The 23,084-nt window shown below is 40.9% G+C and overlaps 1 protein-coding gene across 1 annotated transcript in view; it reads right to left on the bottom strand.

Moving 5' to 3' along the window:
* Positions 1-6,863: 6,863 nt before the first annotated feature.
* KIAA1328 (KIAA1328 ortholog) overlaps positions 6,864-23,084 on the bottom strand; it is a 168,759-nt gene continuing 152,538 nt past the window's right edge. Inside the window, exon 11 of the mRNA XM_062513410.1 lies at positions 6,864-7,277. Coding sequence (XP_062369394.1) covers positions 7,061-7,277 — 217 coding nt within the window. The 3' untranslated portion in view covers positions 6,864-7,060. The remainder of the gene's footprint in view (positions 7,278-23,084) is intronic.

Here is a 23,084-nt window from a genome sequence, read left to right as displayed (position 1 = left end):
CAAACACAGGGCTCTAAAAAACTGCCTGGACACTGACCCTGGCCTCAGTGCAGGAATACACACAGATGAATTAGGAAGAGAAGCAAAACTCCACAAGTGGCTGTAGCCATCAGTGGGACTGGCAGGTTTTTGCCTAGGCCAGAGCTTGTTCCAAGAGCTATCTGTGGAGCTCAGCAGCTGTGGGGGACAACAGCCTGTGTGCATCTGTGTGTCCTGGGGAGCAGTGGTTTTGCTCAGCTGTGTGCACAGCTGGGTGCCAGCTCACAGAGAAAATTCCTCACATCTTCTCCCTCCCTATGGACCTTCCTTCTCCACAGGCCACCCTCCAGGAAAGCAGGAAGAGCTTGGCATCATCAGCTGAACAACCAGGCAGCCCTTCCCTTAGCAAGGTTTTCTATGGCATTTTATTTTATGAAGGCCTAATTTTTTTCTCTTTACTGTCAGCATGTCAATTTTTTTTCCACAACATGGGCAATGACTACTTTTTTAAACAAAGTACAGCACCAGTGACATCCTGACAGTGCCAATACAGCCAGAGTACACCAACCTGAGATTTTCAATACAGGAAAGTTAGGGCTGTTAAGAGTCAGATTGACAGCCTCAGTAAATTCAAGTCCTCTGTTCAGCAGACGACAAGGAGTTATTAGAAGTAGACAAGGCTTTCAGGTCATCCAGTCCATCTCCCACCCCACCTTTTAATTGTCTCTCTCACCCCTGCTATAAATATCTGACTCTTCTCATCTTGTTTCCTCATTATGTCAATTATAGCAGTCCCTGATCATTTTTATTACTCCTCACTGAGATCTCTCCAATCTGCCAGTAAGCTCTCTGGTAATGAGATCCCTGTGCTAAAGACACAAGTGCAAATAGAGGGGCACCAGCTCCACTGACAAGGAGCCATTTCTTCTGCAATTCAGAGATGTCATTGCCTTCCCACCTGCAGCTCAAAAGTCTTCTCGTCCGTTTTTGTTGCTATCACTGCCTTGTGCTTTGTTCACTCTTCTCCTTCTGAGAGTTTGTGTTGTCTGGGGCTCCCCCATCCCATCAAGGATGTGTCTGGAAGATTGTTATCGAGGTGTCTGAGTTCACAGGTACTGCACCCACAAGTTCATGCTCCATCCCAAACTGTCTCGTAAGCTTTTTCTTTCCTGCTTGGTATTTCTACTTCACATTATTCTTTCCTCCTCAACTCTTCTAAATTTAGCAGGGTCTCCAGATCTCACTTCTTACAGAATTTCTACTTCAAGAAACAGAACCATGATCTGAAATGCAACCAGATCTGGTACTCAGCCCAACACCTCCAAGGAAAAAAATAAAAAAAAATACTTCTGAAAGTGGCAAAAAGGAAAGGCTGTGCAGAAATGAGGTCACGATCTCTCATCAGCAGCACTGGAACTGGGTATCCTGCTCTAATGTAAACCTCTCAAGAAATGTAAATGCTATAAAAAGTTCAGAAACAGGCCCTCCAAATCATCCAGGGGCTGGAAAAGACATTAGGACACAAGGATAACAATGTGCCATCTCAACAAAGAGAAGGCTTGACCAGGAGTTTATCACTGTGCTTGGGGTACTCAGGCTAGCAACATGGCAACTTTGTAATCCTCCTTCTACAGGCACAACAAAGTCCAGTAGCTGGAAATTGAGGTAGATAACCTCAGCCTCAAAATAAGGCAGTTTTGTAGCAGCAAGAATAATTGCATGCTGGAAGATTTTGCCAAGGCACTTTTAAAATTTCAGTACAACTTCCTCACAGTCATCTCTAATTCAAGAATGAGCTGGATTTTGTGTCTGTGAATTCATCTTGTCCTTCCCTTCATTACCAGGTGTAGCAGAGGAGTTCCCACTGTATTCTTAATGCTCTCAATACTCAACACTTTGTGTTTGGGCAAGTGCTTTAATCAAACCCATGCTTCAAGGCTTTAATGTAGTAATGTAGTTGCCAGTAAGCAACCAGGAAATACACCCTTTTTTTCAGCTTCTCACTTTCCTCTTGTCTGTAGACAGGAGACAGAAAAAAATAACTCAAACTGGTTATTGAATGCTGAGTGAAAATTATTTTGTTTTACATACTCAGGAGAAATCCTGAATCAAGGAAATTAGGCTCCCACTGCAGCTCATGGATTAGTTCATCTGCTGGGCATCTCTCACCTCACATATGTCAGGACCTCACCTCTCAATAACACCTAAGTTTCTCCAATTTAACTCCCCAGTGCCTGAAATGACCCCTCCAAGTCTCAAAATACATGAAGCCTGAGAGCTTCAGCTTCTGTTCAATAGGAATGTCTGACCCATATGTTTCTGCTCTTATGGATTACATTTCACAGCTGTATTTTGGTAGATACCTCCAATGCCTTCCCCTGTGGGCAGTAAAACAGGTCACAGACCCTCTGAGATGTAGTGCTAAATACAGTTCAGCACAGAACTCACAGAATGCTGTGGAGGGAGGCAAATTGGCTTCCCCAGAGCTAGAAAAAAAATCCAGTTTCCCCCCAGTCCATCCTTTTCCTGTAGCTGGGATGCTCTCCCACCCCTCATTAACAAATGCAGGAGTCCTCAAGCACCAACACTGGCCGGGCCAAGTTAGGTTTCTTGCTGTATTTTAGCTGAATTCTGCTTTCAAACACCCTAGTCAGGGATCACCACAAAAGCTCTGCTACACAGCTATGCCAGAGATGCTCAAGGTAGATGTCTCTCAGCTACATGGAGTCACAATACTGTAAAACACTTACTGTCACTGTGAGCAGACAAGCCTTCCAATGATGCAGGGAACAGGTCTGGATCAGGAGAGGCATTTCCAGAGGAAAGTCACCCAGTCAGAGCAGACTACGCTGCTTCTGCTGGTTTAAATCACCTCATTCAATATTCTGTGTTGTCTTATGTAGCATGCAGTTATGTAAATTTATAAATCATACACTAATTAGCACACAATTTCATAAATTTGATAACAGTGAAAAAGGAGGTTTCTAACTAACCAGACTGTGCTCTCTCCCCCACAGATGGTACAAATTCAAACACAGCCTGGAGGTCGTATTTGAGAAAATCTCTGCTGCAACTTCTAGAGTTTAACTGCAGGCTGACATGCACTTTCAAGGGCTATCTTTTGAATATCTCAGCCTCAATCTCTCTGAAGTGCAGCTAAGACCTTTTCTCTCCTTCCTTAACACCAAACCTCCACACAACTCATTGGATCACTGCAAATTTTGTTTATTCTCATTCTTGCTCTCCAGTCTTCTTTGGCCATCTAAGTCACCATCCTTAGAGCAATTACATTCAGTCCTTGCCCTGGGTTATACCTGGGTTCTGTACAGTTCTCTCCAGGTGCTCTGGTCTCCCTGTCCAGCTGCTCTAAAGGGAAAACACTAAAATCATATCAAGATAATTTCCGTCTTTCCCTCATTTGCCAACTTGGACAGTTACCTCCTCAAATGCAGGAACATGATTTGGAAAAGGGTGTGGAGTCATATGGGAACCCGTTTGAAAACATTTCTCACTTTAAGATACAAGTGCACAATTTTCCTTAGCTTATTTTAATTTAACAACTCATCCCTGCCCTCTGGCTCACTCCCACTTGATCTTCACCTTTGGTACAGTTATCTGCCTTGCATCTTTGTCCTTTTTTGACTTCAACTCCACCCTTTCTTCCTTACTCTTTAATTCACCTTTTTGTCCCAAAGCATGGTGCTGGCTCTCCAATTCTCTTCTCCTTTATATTTTGAGACCTCTCTCTTACTTCATGCTCCAAAGGAGGTCTTGCTCCTTCTCACAGTAAGACCCATGTTCTGGAGAGAAAGAGAAGGCTTAAAACAAGTTCTTCAGGTGTTTAACAAATTGGAGGCTCACAACATAATATGATGTGATGCTGTGGGAAGTGGAACACATTGACAATGGCAGTATTGACATCTGAGCTGGACAAAAACCAGAAGGTAAGCCAAATAAAAGTCTGGAAGAAGAAATTAAACCCCCAGATAATTTATTAGATTAAGACCTCACATACACATATAAATACGTGCTCAAGACGGGATTCAACAGCAAGACTGGAAAGTCTAGAAATGAAAAGGGTGTGATTATTACAGGTCTGTAATGTGCAAGGTGCACAAAAGCAGTAACTACACAAACAGCCAGCAAGTGTGTGTGTACAAACCATGTGGGAAGGACACAAACTGAAGGCATGGATAGGAGCCTTAGCAGCAGTCATATTACTCCACAAAGCCTCATGGAAAACACAGCCTGATGTGTAGCTGAAGGATATTCACCGGGAACACTCTGGACAACCAGTTCTGTGCTGGACCAGCTCCCCAACAGCAGCTCCCAATACAGAAGCTCAAACTTAAAAGGACACTGTCCCATCGTTGCTTTCACTAGTTTAGTTTTGCATTTCCTCTGCTGTTTTAGCAGATGAAAAACAATTCCCCTCCCAGTGCCAACTACTGATTTTGTCCTTCCCTATTTGACAATCATTGATTTTTTTTTTCTAAGGCTATAAATGTTTTAATAACTTCAACTTTGTAGTGCCTCATGGCAAAATATATTTGCTTGCACTGACTGCTAAACACTATTCCTAATGTACTGCTGATAACTAGAGCAAGAACCAACATTATAAAAAATTACTTTCCACAGCATCTACGAAATTAATAGCTTTTGTTTTTTTTAATCCACATCTCATAGAGAGTTAGTGCATATAGCTCTTCACCCATCAGGTATTTCAACCATCTTTTACCAGAAAACTTTGTTTCACAAAGGTGCGCCCCCTGTGTAGGTCTGACTGACAAACAGCACCTTGAGCACAGAGAGCCCACAATCCTGACAATGTCCTTCTAAAAAGAGCTACAACCAAAAAATACAGATTCAAGCCAAAAGTCACCTTCAGAATCAGAATGTTTTACAGACTAAGTGATCATAAGGAATCCCAAAGCAGTTATATACTGGCACCCACTAAAGAATCAAAGAATGGAATGTTCCCATGGAGTATTCTCAACACAAAGGCACCTTTCAAGAAATATACATGTATTTTTTGCTGTTTTGAAAGGTCAGTTAGCATTTATCAGAAAAAGCAATTAAAGTTTCAGTCAAACCAGATAAGAGACAAGAAGCAATTGGACTAAAATCAGAGAACTGTTTCTCTATAAATGCCAACACGTAGAACAAATACCAACGAAGTTAAAAAACACCATGAAACAACCCCAAACTCTAAGATCTGTGTGATGGTTATCCCCAAATTTCCTGCTGGTCCTTGTACATTTTTCTCTTATTTCTCCTCCTCTTTCCTGCTCTCTTTAAGCAGCAGACTACTCAGCCAATAGAATACGAAAACTTATGTCCCCATCTGCTTTACTTGGGCCAGGGCACTGAATACATCTTTGGGGCTCTTAGCAGAAGCCTTGGCCTTCACAGGCTCAGGGAGTAGAACAAGAGGGACAGTCAACAGCAGATGGACATATTCCAGAAAAGCATAATACTTCACTAACAGCAGGACAGATCATGCAGGGACTTTCCACAGCAGTAATTTTCTGGTCCAGCAATGCTGCTTCCCTCCTTTAAACTCCTCCAAGCAGCTTTTAAAATTCAGCTGGGATGCACAGAAAGGATACCACCTAATTTGTGATTAAGACTGGCTGGGCCTGAATGAAGTAGCCCAGAGTATCCTGAGGTGGTTCTTCCCCTTCATTCTCCTTTTGTTTCACTGATGGAGCACAGTGCTGCCAGGGGCTGCTGTGCTCTTTTCTGAGATCCACCTCGTAGAACATCACACAGGAGCAGCGTGGGGAGGCAGGCAGCAGCCATACCCCAAGCATCAGTACAGCAACTCAACCCAGCCATTAAGATAAGCAGGGTTGCCTAAAGAGACTGTCTGAAAAGCAGTACTGGACCATGAAGTGGTGTTTGGGAGCAAATGGCCTAGAACTTGCCCATACTGGATCAATTCTACCTTTCTCTCGCTGCAATTTTACTGTGCAAAATGAGTATTTTTGTCTCATATTTCTAGGAACACATGCCGGTGGCTACTGTTACAATAAAATATGAACACTGCATTGTGGAGAAAATGACCATTAATCCTGTAATATGCAGTCATTTTTACCAATTCGGCACATTTCTTTAAATAACCAAGAACATGCAGTAGATGGAAATGCATTTAAATAAAGTGAAATAGATACAGCATGAATAATTAAAGCTGGCAAGAAAGTGTGCATTGTGAGCTGCTAGTGGAAATAATTACTGATTTGTCTTATTTACAATGGAGCCTGGGTGCAGGATCAAAATAGTGCAAGTTAGTGAAAATGTCTTAAGACTATTCTTATACTAGCACTACTATGTATTTCATCTTGAAAAGTACATCAAATAGGTTTTGGATCTCTACAATGTCTGACTCTGTTCTGCCATTTCAGGGTCATGTCACCCAGCCCATAAACTCTGTCAAATAGCACTGATTTAAAGAGGAATGTAATTCAAACCTGTGCCTAGTATATCAACCTGCAACATCGTCTATTAACATTATCAGACACTGTAGAGTTGATTTGAGCTTACGATATATCCCCTAAAAACTCAGTGTGTTAAATATCAGAATGTTGAAGGAAAAAGTGGATCATAAAATCAGTGAAAAAGTACTAAAGTGCTTGTACCTTTATAATATGCCAGGTTTTAAACAGACTTGTTTAATTAGAAAATAATCTACTTTGAACATGCTGGTTGTTGAATGTTACGCAGTTCTTGCAAACTGCTTTAGAGCAAAAGAAATCGATAATGAAATATATTTCCGAAATAAGGCTGGCAAAACTGTGACTTCAGTCTATTAGAAAATGTTGTAGATTTAAAAAAAAAAAAAAAAGCTATTTTAAATTGATTACTTGGCACATGAAAGTTTTAGGAAAAAAGCTAACTCTTTCTGATTGGTGTACCCCAACAATACAATTGCATCATGATTACTAAATCCAAAATGAACCTGGATGCTAATTAGCTATGTTTTAGAAGTGGGGAAAAAAAAGCAGTGAGATCACTCAAAAAAAAAAAAAAAGCAAGAGATCACTCAAATAATTTAAGAGTAGCTGTAGGCCAAGGAGTTGTGTCAAATGAAGAATATCTCCTCGAGGAGCCAACTCTCCTCCAGCTCATCTGCTCTGCTCCTGGGGCTGCAGGGGCCCTGGCAGCAAGACGAGGACAGCCTGTGGCTCGCACAGCAGGGCAGGTGCAGTTTCTTCCTGTCACAAGGCTCTTGGCAGATGTGTCCCGGAGTCGATGTTGGGTTTATAGCTTCCACCAGGTCAAGAAGAGAGGCTTCATACCTACAGAAACACACCAAGAAAACAGAACTTATTAAGATCACAGCATCATGCAGGAATTTAATCCAGTCTTCCTGCCTCCATAAATCAGACTAGACCTAGATTAGTCTGACAGGGGCCATCAGCACAGAACAAATTTTGCTCTATGGACTCCTGCCAGTAATGACAACACAGAGGTACTGAAAAAGTGGAATGCAAAGCATAGGTGCTTAGGATATTTTAGGCTGTTTCATCAGCTTTTCCATTTGAGGTGTGTAATGCCTTAGTTGCACTCTGGAACCTGAACACAGACCTCAGAGAGATGACAGCAAAATATACCAAACAAGGCAGATCCACGTTGCTCTCTTTTTTTTTTTTTTTTTTTTTTTTTTTCAGACCTCTACACTTGATTTAGTTTCCCAGGGATTTGAAAACAGCAGGAGACTTTATTATTATTGCTGCAAACTACATGTGCTTCCTGTAAATCTCTGTGTACTGTATGGAGTCTGTCTGGTGGAAGCACTGACGGAATAGAATCTAAGCAAGGCAGTACAAAATCAACACTTGAGGCACCAAGAAAAAAGGCAAAGGTGCTAAGCATCACTCAGGCTGTCCTTTAAGTGCGAGTAAAGACATGGAGGAAGGTTGCAAGCCAGTGTGATCTGGTAATGCTCACTGAATAATGGCAGGTACTTGAGAGAGGGACTTTCATTAATATTCACAGGAGACAAGACTTGATCTAAAGACCAGCACAGGATTGATCATTACAATATATTTCCTCCTGTCCAATTCTAAATGTCTTAAACAATACCATTTTCACTGCTTCCCTAGGGAACTTGTTCTCCAGTGATCTCTCAGTGATAGGTAAGAGATATTACTCCAGATTTTTACCCAAAAGTTCCTTGGTTCCACACTGTTGTTAGTGCCAACCTGCCTCATGCTCCCAGCCCTGAAGTCATTCACACATTCAAAGACTTTCATACACAAACTATTATTCACATTATTCACTCAAATGAAATTATCAGCACAGGTGATTGGATCCATAGCATACCTCTCTTGTAAGCAGAGTTCATCTGTAGCATGAGGAAACATCTCAACCCACTCTCTGCTTTAAGAAAAGCCTCTACTTCTGTGACTGCAAGAACCTAGAAAGACTAAGCAACTAAGACAGCTGGGGGAGGTTTCTCAACTCTGAACATATGTTTACAGCAGTTTATGGATGGGAGAGATTAGCAGTGGCCAATGTACCTCCTAAAGGCAGATCCTCACCTGCGCTGTCCAACAGCCTTGTGCAGCAGCAGCAGGTAAAAGGTTTTACCACCCTGAACTAGCCATGCCATGAAAAACGCCCTTCTTTATCTCCACAAGTAAGTGCTACATCCCACCCGTCATCAGAACACTGTCACAGAATCATTTAGACTGGAAAAGACCTCCAAGACCATCATGTCCAACCTTTGACTGGTCACTGCCCTGACAACCAGACCAGAGCACCGAGTACCAGGTGTGGTAATTTCCTGAAAGCCACCAGGGATGGTGACTCCACCACCTTCCTGGGAAGCCCATTCCAGTGCTTGACATGACAAGTTACTTTGTCCATGACGAAATAACTCATGTCTGAGACACAGAACTACTCCCTCAACTCAAAGGTATTGGGTTAATACCAATGTTAATGGTGACTACTGAAGTTATGCTATAAAAGCTATTTCTTTCAATATTTATTGTTTCTTCCAATCTGATGGCCAGCGAGTGTCATTTCTACACAGTCAGACTTGACATTACTGCCTCTCAGGGCTCTCTCCTTTTTGACTACAGATTTTATTTTCCTGCAGATATTCTAGCTTTAATCTCACTCACAACCAAAAATCCAATTTGCAAATTTCTTTTGCATATTTTAAGCTTGTCTACACGTCTTTCTATTGTCTAAGTAGCAAAAAAATGAGTGGTTCAAAATGAAAAATTACAGCTTTTGTTTCAACTGGATCTTGTTTGTGGCTAACCCTAAGCAAAGGTGATGTCTTTTAGTTACCCTAACCAAAAAGTTCAGGTTTGGGTAGCCAAATCAGACCATTTTAGAGAAATCTGTTGTTTGTACTAGCATTCAGAAATACCCTTTAAAAACTGAAACTCCTCAAAGATATCTCCAACATAAAATGGAATAAGCTGCATTGATAGCAAGAACTAGCGCACGGATATATGAGACTTTTAACATGGAGAAAGTTTAAGACTAGACTCTATATAGAAACACACATATGGTTTTGAACCCCAAAGAAACCCAGTTAGCACATCCACTGCTTTCATTAGCCACACCTAAAACTTCTTTTGAGATTAATCTAGTCTAGCATACAAACGCTTATCTGCTCTGATGGTAGTGCTATCATAAAATTTCAATTTCTCCAGCAGCCACATGCAATCACAGATTAGGCAGGGGAAACCAAACCAGCCAGTGCATTTACAGCAAACGTGCAGGCCCTAGATTTCAGCAGTACCTTGGAGTTCATTTCTTCTGCAAGTTTATCTAAGTTTTACAGCATTTCTGCTATCAGGAAGGCTAAATGATTTGGCAGATTAGAAGCGCAGCAAATAGCTAAGATTATGTAAAAGACCAGGTGTTGTAAATCAGCCTATTTGACACCACAGTTATATATGCAATAAAATGAATGAACTCTGCTAACAGAGCACTATCTGATAAAGAGAATGCTCCTTGCAGGTATTTAGTGTTTAATCCCAGGATAATGGTTTGCCCTGGTTTGTCTAAGTAACATCAGACAGCATCTGGCTGGAGGCAACAGAGTAGACCCAGAATGGTCTGAAACTTGCAAAGACAATTTTCTCACCATTTATTTGTATCCTAATATTTAAAGAGACATAGTCAGAATGCTTGTATCCTGAAATGCAACTTTCTCTAAAACTAGGGTACATATTCTTTGCATGAATTAAATAAAAATATAAGTAAAAACAGGCTTCATTATTATTGTTGTTATTATTACTATTATTGTTGCTATAATTATTACTGCACTTAATAGCTTCAGTGAATTCAAAGCTACAGAATCAGCCAGCCAAGAGTCAGAACATTTCAAACAGGAAAACTGATTTGGCAAACTTGGCTTGTAAACAGTGAATGCTCTTTTAAAGCAAACTAATGGCCAAGGATCCCCTTGTATTTTTCCTGCTTCCAGAGGAGAAAAAAATCCCAAACATTCTGCAGAAGTACCAGCACTATACATTAAGCCACATACAGATATTCCTCACGTATAGATGTTCAACCGAGCAACCAAATGTCCCATCAGTGCTGGTGCTTACACACATTTTCATTGATAGGTTTTGCCCTCACAAGAGAAGGAAAATGCCATGGGCAACTGTCCCGTTAGGTATGGTGATAATGCAGTCTATCCTCACTTTTTTTCGGTACATTTGCCAGTGTGCTGGAAGGTCAGTGAGCAAGGGGAGTGTAACCCAGGTTCTTGTTAATGGACCCCTGGGAGTGGATTAGAATGAAATGTCAGAGTCCAGTGGGTTAAAATATACTCGGGCTCGGTGGGAATACCCAGTGTACCTCCTCTGAGTGGGGGGGAGCTTTCATTTCTCTGGTGGAAGACCCCAGAAAAGAGTCTGGGAGAACCTAAGGAGTCTTTGATAGTTTATGATCCCTTCTCAGGGATTGCTTCTCAGCTGAGCCAATAATGCCCCATCAGGTCTTCCCCAGGGAGAAGGTGCAGTTTCACAGCTGAGTTACGTAAGGAAGAGCAGTTAGCATAGCAAGAAGCACCATCTAGCCTTGTAGGATCCAAGCTGTGATAGCTCACCTCCTGTGTCTCATGCAGACTAGCATATGTACACCCAAAAACTCACCTCCTCCCTCGAGAGATGCAAACCTGGCCTCTGAAAAGCATCCTGCCACCTCCACAAATGGGCAAATGATATGAGTCATTAATCATTAATAGTCCAGCCTCTCACAGCATCTCTGCAACAGACTGGAAAATAATCTCTTTTTTTGGCACTTCCCCCATGTATACTTTTTCATCTAACTTTAATGAGCTTGAAAGTCTGCATGTTTCATCATGGGAGAATAAAATTTGTAAGGTCTACAAGTTTGAATAAGAAATCTAACTATTTAGACAAGTAAAGTTTGGTGAAAGCAATCTTCTAAAGTCTCCAAAAAATTCATCAGGAGACAGAACACTAAGAACTAGCGTACAAAGCAGAAGGAAGGTAGGGCCATGGGCAAGATGATAGAGACAAGAGTAGGGAAAACTAAACCACACTGAGCTTTGAAACTCTTCTTTCAATGAAGAACTTTCACCTTTGCTTTTATTGTAGAACATAAAAATGCAAACACATCTTACAGAGCAGCACAGAGATGCCTAATCTGGGAGGCTGGTACCTCTGGGACCAAGCTGGTACAGCTGGGTCAGAGCAAAACAGTGACCTGGGTAGCAAATCTACCCTGGTCAGGTATTGCATAGTGCTGTGAAAGCATTCCCTTCAATCTCCTCTGCATTACTAAAACAGGTTGCTAGAAATGTGTCTTCTCAGCCACTAAAACCCTTTTGGAAATTGTATTAGAAACTCTCAGCATTAGCTCTTAATTAAATAAGTATCTAGTAGAGTTTATAAACTCTTAATGTGAAAAGAGTTTTGTAGTCTATCACTAAGATAACAGGAAACATTATAAACCATTATGATTCAGAATAGATCATTAACCATCTACATATTAAAAAGGAAAACAAAAATAAACACAAGATGGCACCGACCCAAATCCCTCTTTCCACAGTGTGTCTTTTTTACTGCTTATGCAGCAGGAATACAGCTCTCTGAACACCTGCAAGTGAATCTTACTTTGTCCCATGTTTCCAAACTGAATGGGAAGGAAGACTTCCACATTTTTATGATGAACACACAAATATGGCTGATGCTCAGAGAACTATATGGCTACTTAAGTCCAGGATGATGGTGAGAAATCACCTGAAACCACTTGGTATACCTTCTGAATAAACCTACAGGACAATCAGAGCTCAGACAGTCCCACAATGTTCAGTACCTAAAAAATGGTCAGATTATGCAAGAGTGATGCACAGAACTCCTAACTGTGAAGGACATTAGAAAGAACAGTGTTCTTGAAGGTAACCACAAAGCCTACTTGCCTCAATTGGCTGAACAGTCATGTTAATTTATTGAGACATTTGGGATATGCCAATGGATTTTTAATGTTTGTCTATTTCCCACTGCTGGTAGAATATATTTCTTACAAACTGTCCAATTTTTAAACACTATTGTATTTTTATATCATGCAATCCAGCTAATAATACCATTTGTTCCTTCCTGAGGAAAAAAAAAAAAAACAGCACAACTTCAACACGTTTGATACTTCGAGGAGCAGGAATCTCCTTATGAGGCAAAATAACTAAACTTATTAGAGTCATAAATACTCTGGCAGTAAAATATATGTATATTTTTTTGAACAAGCAGTGTCAGGTAATATTTGATCACTATATTTAGAGACATCTTTTCATTTACAGTCTCTGAAAATTTATTCTTCAACCATAAACATGTAGAAAATACATGGAATGTCTCTTTGTAAGGTTATGGCATTTCAACAAAGCATACTGGCAATATGGTTTTGTAGCCATATAGATTTACTTTATTTAACTGTTTATACCAGAGGAAATATAAAGGTTTATTTTTATATTACTGCTTATATTTTCAACATAAAGTTCAAAGTGATTTACTAATGTTACATGAATTGCCTTTGAATTACAGTACAGTATTGTGCCTAAGTATGAAGCCTAACACTACTTTGTATTCATAAAACACCACCTGCCCCCAAGCACTTTACAAATGCTAAATACAGCTAAAAACACATTCAAGGGGTAGGGAATAGACCCATTTTACAGAAAATTAAACAGTTTATTGTTATGATAGAGCAAATATCAAATCACTATTTGACTGGAACAAACAGGGCAAATAAAAGCAGAGAAAAAACAGATGCACATAAGAAGTGGCCTGAGCAGTCATACTACCTGAAACATGAAGAAGCCACACTAGTGATACAACCTGGGGTTATATGGAAGAAACAGTTAATCACCCACACCCAAGCAAACCCAAGCTCTACAGGTGAAGGGAAGAACTCAACCCAAATAAAAGTGTCCTAAGCACTTTCTGCCATCTTTAGTCTGGCATCCACAATTACAGCATAAGGGATGAGAGATTATTTCCATGGCTTATCCTTACAATATCCATGTACCAACCCATTGTCCATGAATTTGCCTAATGTTTTTTTCAACCTGCAGTTTCCACAACATCTTGTGACAGCAGCTCAGGAAGTTCACTGTTCTTGACAGACATACTTTTGTTTTCTGTTTTAATACCTTGCTAGAGTTGCCTTAAGGACTGACTGCAGTTAGTCTCTTTCACATGGCGGAATCTGGTAAAAAAACATCTGCACATCCAATTTATCCACCACCTGCACAATTTTGCACCCCTGATCATTTTCTCAGTCTTTTCCTATCCAAACTCATTGCATCTTGGCCTCTCCTTAAACTGCTTCATCCCACTGATCAAATGAATTGTTCTGTGCACCTTTTCATAGCTTCCACTACAGCTTTCTTGAGAGGTAAAGACCAAGTAAAATGTGAGTGCTGCAAGACCAATGTATCCACAAGCTACTGAGAAATTACAGAAAGCTTTGAACTCCATAAATCCTAACCACCTGCTCTGAGTTCAGTATCATGTAGGCATGGTGTTGATTCTTCCTCAGGTGAATTACAGTTCCATTCACCTCATTTTGGTTCACCTTTCTGGAGTTGCTTGCTACTGACATATCATGCCTGAAAGAACTTAGTATCAAAACACACAAATTTATTACCTCACTACAAAGATTTTGCTGTTCACTTCTCACTCCAGGTCAGTGATGAAGAACAAGCACAAAAAGTTTCTGGGTGATCCCTCTGCTAACTCTAAAAAATGAGCATTAAGTCACTTTGCTTGCTTTCACTTAACCACCCATAAATCCCTAGAAGGAGCTGCCCTCCAATCCTACAGAAACTTGATTTCTTTAGCAACTTTTGGTGTGGAACCTTGGCAAAAGCCTTTTGAAAATACATGGGGCTGGGCTGATACCTTAGAGATCCTTTCTTCCCTGCTCTGTGAGAATAATCCAAGTCTTAACCAGCAGGCTATTTGGCCCAGGAAACCTGAGATGAATATGTCAATGAGCATTAGAGGCTGGTTGGGTAGGAAATGAAAGCTGAGAAAGGGAAGCTAATTTTGCAGTCATTCACTGAAAGGCCACACATCAGGATAAGGGAGCTTGCCTTTCATGTGTGAATTGCACCCTGGGTGACCAAAACACACCCTAGGGGAGATATTCCAAAGCACTGAACATCACCACACCGAAACAGAAAAAAACCACAACACGTGGGGAAAGAAACCACCACAGTGAAGGACAATTCATGAGGCTGAAATATCAAGAGAAGGAAGAAGATGAAATTGAGAATTAGAGACAAAGAGACTGTGACAGCTTAAGATTCGCATTTTTCTTTCAAGCCAGCTGGAACTCAGAGCAGATATTTCACTGTGGGATACAGGAGGAGGCAAATTTAACAATGTTATATATGTACTTAAACCAAGTCCAGGTGGAGACATACTTCTCACCTGTAACAGGTCTGTATCTTCCAAAAGCATTTCAGAGTTTTCTTAATTCCTAAAGAAAAAGATCAGACTGCAGAATATTTCAAAGCAATTTAAAAAAATCTGAGCCTTTTATTTAAAATATATCATACAATGTAAAACAGAATATATTTATACAGTGTCCTCCACAAGAGCCTCCTGGAGTGCTGTAAAACCCACACCCACGTAATAGAGAGCTTACAGTATCAGAGACTTTTAGAGAGCTCTCCAAGGCAGTATTCACAGAATCATAAGAGAAGGAAAAGACTTATTAGATCATCCAGCCCTCTCCCTGCTGACAGAACTGCTCCCTACAGTGTGCTTCCTCACATTTGTTGCTAACAATCAGCCTCTCGCTACTCTCCTTGGGAAGCCATTCCACAGCCAAATATATCTCATGCTATCATTACCATTATTACTTATTTATGGGCCACGGTATAACCTAAAGAGCCTTGATCAGGATCAGGGGGACCAACTCTAGTATCACTTGTAAGAGCATTCCTCTCTCCAAAAGAGCACACAGTCAAAAGAGGCAAGCTAAAGCCCAGCAGGGAACATATAACATACCATTAAGGAGAACAGACTAGTATGGGAAGTGCCACAAATATTCCATGAATTTTTGCTTCAGAGTTTGGTGGGAGAGAAAGCTATGTGCCACAAATAAGAACATCTTTCCAGTAGTCACTTAGACATAAACAAAGAAGATTTTCTTCCTCCAAAGTTCACCCTATTAGTTATGGCTAAAGATCTGGCATGGTACTAAGAAAATTTTTTTAAATGCAAATACACCTAAAGTATTTAAACAATATTACATTTTTTCATTCTGCTCCACTCTCTGTCAACATTTACCTGAGCTACACATATTTTATTATTCTCTCATAAATCAGTAACTCCAGCATTACAACAGATTTTGCCACTCTCCTTCCATCTTTGACAATTTTTTTCCAGTAAGCAATCACCCAGAAATAAGCACCACCTCCCCTAGAGGGGTTGCACAGAAACAGAGATCAGCTCCCTCCAGCACTCATGCAATGCTTGCCTGTGCACATTCAGCCCTTCTGCTGCTTCCTTGCTCCACAGGTCCCTCCCTTACCTGTAGGTCTTGCAGAGCAGTGAATTCAATGCCTCGTTTTCTGGGGTTACTAACAATTATCTACAAATCACGTGGAAAGCATCATCACAGATTACAGCCCTTGCACAGGAGAACTTGGAGAGAACCAGCAGAACTGAGTACCAGTATCACACGTCTGCTAACTGAAATATGCTGTGCTTGGCTGTGCTCTGGGATGAGCCTCCCTCCCCAGCATGACAAATCATAGTAAAGAGCTAAACAGGACTTGGTTTTGAAAGAGGACTCTGGTTTGCCCCTGGCCATTTGCACACCAAGCAGTGCCAGAACACCAGATCCAACAACAGCATCTTAAAAAACTTGTGCCCTAAGGAAAGGTTGATATAGAGATTTCCCCCCTCCCCCCCCCCCCCAGTTTTCACACTGGGTGATATCATCCTTCACGTGATAGCATCCAAGCAGCTGTCATTACGGAAACAAGAGTTACTGCTGATCTCATTCCTCCTTGCTACACAAGCAGGACATTTTCACTTACCTGCTCGCCAGATACCAACACCTGCTCTCCTCGCCTTTCCACACTCACATCTCAATGCTCCCAATTCAGTTATCCTACCTCTTTGCTGATGGCAACTCAGCCTCTGTTATTTCCCCATTACACTCAGATCCTCCTGCCCAGTTACCAAATACAATTCAAAGTGCTGTTTCATTGTTTTCATCTTTGTGTGTTTTTAGTAGCTAAATAATACCTAACTAACTAAAGACCAAGAATAAAAAACACCACAGATCATTTCTTTTAAGGTATGGCTGCAGGCTGCAGCTGAATTGGCATAACTGAGGTTGCAATAATTCTGGAAGGGGAGGGTGAACCACGACATGAGTGCTGGGAAGTAAAGAAACCATTTAAATCAGATCTGCCGCTGACAGAAGAATAATTTAGAATGAAGTTTTTGTACAAACAAGAGAAATTACAGAACCAGGTAACTATCACAGTGTTTAACAACCACCTTCTGCAATCACTCTGTTTGTATTGTCCTTCTCTCCCCTCCCACACAGCCGTTTCTGTGTCATCAAGTCTGAAAGCTCTTCAGATCAGAAAATGAACCTTGGTATATGTACAGCACCTGAGGCCCTAATTCTGCTGTGACATTACATAACAACTTTGTACTTCAGAGTACATTTAGCTTTTATTCCTTTTAAGCGCTCTGTCATCACAGCACATCTTCAGCAAGATCTTCACCCTTTATTGTTCTGGGCCAAAACTAAGCTGTCATCATCTTTTCTGCCATACTTCATCCCACTACATCTCCTGCCATAACAGCCTTTCTTTTCGATTTTTACTCTTACAAGTACATCCCCAAGCATCCTTCCCCTCAAAGCAAACTCTAATTCAATGAATCATCCTCAAAATTGTGCCTTTTCTTTTATAATGCACTAGAAGGGTTTAAAACCCATCTGACAAAGGGTTGCATATGTAAGTCACAGTACAACCCTGCACCTCCTCTCTGCCAGTCTCAGTCCTGCTTTTTAATTTTGATTTCTTTTCCACTTTTCATCTCTTTTGCCTAGCACACTCAGCAAAGCTGGGACTTCCTCACCCTACAACTTTGTGGGTATTAAATAACTACAAAACAATTTAAAGGGGCATGGCTTAGGGGAAAAAGACCCCCACCACATACTGCTTGCAAAGCCTATCACCATTTTACATGAATTAGCAATCATTTGTCTTTTTCGCAAGCTCAGTCCAAATTCCCAGCCTGCCAGATAATAAATCAACTTTTTGCTTCAGTTGTACAGTCATTGGGAGATCTGCATAGTTTTAGGTCAAGCATTTATACCCTTTTTATGATTCCAAAGTTTCTTACCTTGTCATTTAGTTACTGAACTGTGAGCTTTCATTGACTTTCTAACCATTGTGGCAAGAACTGCAAGTAGCTGTGCAAGATTTAAAACCTCACTGAGCAGAAGAGTAAAATCAGACTGCAGTAATTTTAAGTATATATTGGGGTGGAATTGTGACCCTAAGGAAGGCAATGGAAGTTCTGCCACCATTTCACTGGGGTTAGCTTTCTTCCATGCCATTTCTTGTGCTGGGGTGACTAAGTATTGCAGGATGTCTGTTTTACATGCTGGAAATAAGATGGTTCACAATGCTTGGAAATAGTTTATTCTACCATTCTATTTTCCTTTTTATTTCCCTCTATCCTGGCAAAATATTTTACATACAGACAATTGCTGTACCTAAACAGCAATTCTTCTTGTGGTTCTGCATGATCCTTCCTTTCCTACTTGTCAGCTTAATTTCTTCTGCTGTGGCATGGAGTGTGTAATAGCAAATCTAGCACTCAAATTCTTCTGTTTCTTAATTATCTCTGCCCTGTCAGCTATATCAGTGAAAACAAGTTGGCATAAGATAATTCAGATACAAGTAAACATCAAGTTGTGATAATATAGAGTCCTGCATTACTGTCATTATGGAAAAAAGCTGTTTCAGGAAGGCTTAAATAATTAAATAAGCCCAGCACGTCTAAATGGCAAAAAACCTAAGGATATCTAAATTATTCTTCAATATCTTAATCATCCAGGAGAATCATGATCTTATATAATGGCCGTTTTAAATGAAAGGTTTGCTGCTCTGCACGGTTACCACTTCCTTTCTAATTGTGAATTAAAGTATAATTTAGGGTGGCTGTATGCCAACCTGACTAGAAAAAATTAGACAGTAACTCTGGTTGAAAGAAGGGGGGGAAAGCAGTAAGATTTCTTTAAGTAATAGAAAATCACTCACCAAGCTGTATTTTAAAACAAAACACTAGAGCTTTAACTTGAAAAACTGACTTGAATTAAACCACAGAAAAAAGTGCTTGCACTGTAAATCTTACAGGGCAGAAGTGATGGTAGGTTATCATTCTGTTTATTAGCATGCACTTTGGAGAGTTCAGGGCAAGTATGGATACGCATTCATTCCATTTTATGCTGCACATTACTGAAAACACATTCCTCATAAATAATTCATACATGCATTGTCTGAAATTTCAGATTCCAAAAATACAACACCGTTTTCAACTTTATGGTTGCTTGGTCTTCAAAACAGAAACAGACAATTGGATGGATGGACTTCACAAACCTGATAAGAACCCATCAGTCAGAATTATCCTCCAGAGGTAAATGCAAACATCTCCCAGCCTCTGATCCCTGGAAGCAAGGCCGTGATGATAGACCCTGTGCTTGTGCTAGCAGTCCCTTGGCAGGGAACAGGCAGAAAAAGAGGAAGGGCAAAAGTAAGTACAAGTATAGTGAGGTACGGTGAAGACCTAGTAAGTTGAAATTGGGTAGAAATACAGAGGAATTTAAATTTAAAGTATATTAACAGTCAAAATACAAAGACTGAATATAGCTTGTCTTTCAAAAAGCCCATTTTTCAGACCAGACTGCACTAGAAACTTGAGCTCTGCTTCTTGTCCTCAGCTTTCAACTGGTATCACTTTGCTTATGACACAGTAATTGGCACCATCTTTATGCCAGCTATGCTAGCACAAGAGAGGTGAATAGGTTCTTGCAGTTAATCTAAAGTCTAATTCCTGCAGGGAGCAGAGTGACCACAACAGAAGAAACTGAAGTATGCTTCATAGGCTAGACTGCTTAGGGTTTATATACACTGTGATTTCTGTATCTTACTAACATTACATACATAGCTTATACTCAGTTGTTTTCTTATCTTCACACCATGCTCAGAAGCCTGACATCAGATAGCAACTGCTTTTCAGCCAGATTTGCATTCACTTGCTCTGTTCTACTCACCTCCCAGTGACAAGCACACACAGTTTTGGGTACCTTATCTAGAGAAACCTTTGGTGCCCAGCTCCTAAAAGAACAGCAGCCCATGATCTCCCTACACACCAGCTCTTTATATGAACTCATTCCCTCCAATTTGCCTGAGAACAAACATTGCAACTGAGCTCAAATACCCATCATCCCAAAACACTGACTGCTTCAGTGCAGACCATATGTGAAAAATCAACGTTCTCATAAAAATTGTATTCCAGTACCCAACTGCTGTAAAACTTCCCACTCGGTGCTCCAGCATGGAAAGACTGGGACTATCTGTCACTCCGTTCATTTCCAGGTGTGCTGAACTCTCTGGGGTAATATTTAAATCAGCTGAGATTTCATACATCAAAGATGAGGATACATAATTCAAGAGGAGCCACTGAGATAAAACAGTAGTTTTAAAAAATACAACGTGTTGGTGATGCCTGGTTTAGCATGTCAAAGAGGGGCCACTGCTGGCGAGGAGCCGCGCGCCGCCGGCACAGGAGCAGGTCGTGTGGCAGAGCAGGCACAGCCTCTGCAAGCTTCACAGGGACACAGACACACAGAGCAGGTCTGGCACTGTGCAAGTACCGGGTTGCAAGGCACCCTACAGAAAAAAACAGCAGTGAGGCACGGAGCACAAGGCGCTCAGGCCTGGTGTCCCTTGGCTATAGTCATCACATGCTAAAAACCTCTTTCAAAAACTTTACACAGGTGGTAGGTGTCCCACTGAGATAAATTACCTACTTTCAGCTGCTGAACAGATGGGCAGGGAAGTGAAATTTTAGTTTGCTCATTCCCAGCAATAACTAGCAAAGATGATCTCGGCTGCTGGAGGATTACTTTAAGATAACCACACACCTGCGAACAGTCCATGATTCTGTTAGAAACTACATAAGGTCATTAATACACCACAAAATAAGGCAGGGCACTTAACAGCTCATGAAACTGATGCTAAGTCTCTCATTCCCATACTCTTCAGAATATACTCTAGGCTAAGAGAGGCCAGAAAGTGTACAGAGAGGGACCTCAACAGGCAAGAGAAATGGGCTCACAAGTATCTCACAACATGCAAAAACAGAAAATGACTTGTCCTGTACTTGGGGAGGAATAACCTCAGGCACCAGGACATAGCAGGTTTGACTGTCTGGAAGGCAGCTTTGCAGAGAAGGACCTGGATACTTGTCCCAGTATACAAAAAACCCTAAATAGAAGCCAGCAAAGCCAGAACTGCTGGAAGGCCAAGGGAGTTGATCCTCCTTCTCAACTCAGCACCAGTAGGACACTGCAGGAGTGCTGCACCCTGTGCTGGACTCTCCAGTATTAAGAGACACGGACCCAATGAAGATTATTAAGGCTTTGATGTATCTGACACGAAAATAAAATGTGAGAAAGCTGGGACTGTTCAACCAGGAGCAAATGCAGCTCAGGGTGATCTCACCAAGGGTGTAAATACTTGATATGGCAAGGAAAGAAGATGGAGCCAGGCTCTTCTCTAGAGTGCCCAGTGGAAGGACAAGAGGTAATGGGGCACAAACTGAAATACAGGAAATTCCATTCAAATGGAAATAAAAAAGTTTTCTTGCAATGTAGGTGGTTGAACATTGGGCACAGACTGCTCATCAATACAGACCAAAAGACTGATTACCATGGACTGGATGCTGACCTACCACTCATGCAGTATGGGCATGATACAAACAGGGAAGTTTAAAACACTAATCAATGCCTGCAAACCAGAAATCTCCAGAAACAAATCCAAATGTTAACCGAGGACTTCTTCCCAGAAAAGTTTGCAACTCATGAAAATCAGGATTGTGGGAAACCTGATGATATATTTGAACAGGCATTTTCCCTCCCTTTCCCACATATTTCACCAAGTCAATTGCAACTATTCACATGCAAATTTATCACACTGTAGCCTTCACTCTCTACATAATTTTTCTTTTTTAATAAGATGGTTATAGCTACACTGTAAAAAACTTAACAAAAAGTAGTTTTAGTGTATTTCCTTTAAGCTTGCAAATATTTTACTGGGAGAAGTCCTGAACTAACTTTCCAGCAAGATCTCTCAAAGGAAACAGAACTTTAAAAAAAAAAAAACAAACTCAAAAAAATACACTACAAACTGAATGTGACCCAGGGACTTACCCTTCTATGCAACAACACGATCAGAGTGCACAGAGACAGTGAAGTCCGCAGGGCGTGAAATTAAAATTTTCACACAGATACAATGAAGTAATGATACAATGCTACAACCTTGGCACAAAAATCCTCTGGTTTGAGTAAAGTCAATGTCATGTGATGTTACAGTTTGTGCACTGGTAGAAAGGGTCTGCTGCTAAAAAGTTCATAACAAAACAGAAGAGGCAAAAGCAATAAAATTGTTCAGCTAATTACAATAGACCTGTATATTCTAGTGATCCAGATATCTCTTAAGACGCTCATCACGGTCTAATCCAGCTGTCAGTGCAGGCTGAGTTAAGAAAACACACTTATCTTTCATGTCTAGAAATCTAGGTGCTGAGAGGCCATTAGGAGATAAGAAAAAGATTGGCAAGGAAGGGAAAGGGAGAGAACAACTCTCTTACGAGGTCAGTTTGTTGCCTACAAACGAGGTAGATATACAGGTTCAAAATTCCAAGCATATGGATAGAACAGGGATGCACAGAGCAATTAACAGAGTCAAGCAGAAGCTGGGATGAGCAGCAGCTGGAGCACTGTTAAAGTCCTTGTAGGAATTGCTTCACCTGTTACAGTAAAAAGGAAAGAAGAACACTGGCTTCTCAGCAAGGACAAGGTCATCTGAACAAGAGAGGAGCTTGAAAAATTCTTGGCAGAACCAGGCACAGACACTTTAGAAGACAGAGTGGTCACCTGCAAAGCAAGCAACCTTCATACTGCAGTTACACCAACACAGTCCCACAGGGAATCACCAGATACTCTGCAGGGAGCAGGAAGCATTTTATTTCTAAGAGTATGGAAAAGTCTCTCATAAATCATAAAGTTGTTTGTACATTAGATTGTTTCACAGAGACCCAACAGACTGACAGACATGTATGTATTCAATAAAGTATATTTACAGGCCTCAACTCTGTGGGGGAAGAATGGGAATTCAGTAATACTGTTCATCTCAAACCACAATTTTGCGATCACAGGCACAGAAGTTAATGCATGCAAGAACCACTGGCAATGTGCTTCCAGTAACCCTTCTGGAAATGTAACAGAAAGTCAAACAGTGCAAAGGTCATTCCTTAGAAGACAAGTTTTCATCCTACTGATCCAAGACA

The sequence above is a fragment of the Cinclus cinclus genome, chromosome Z (genome assembly GCF_963662255.1).
Source record: "Cinclus cinclus chromosome Z, bCinCin1.1, whole genome shotgun sequence".
Lineage (NCBI taxonomy): Eukaryota > Metazoa > Chordata > Aves > Passeriformes > Cinclidae > Cinclus > Cinclus cinclus.
The sequence above is the reverse complement of the archived record's forward strand: the minus strand, read 5'-3'. Positions and strand labels throughout refer to the sequence as shown.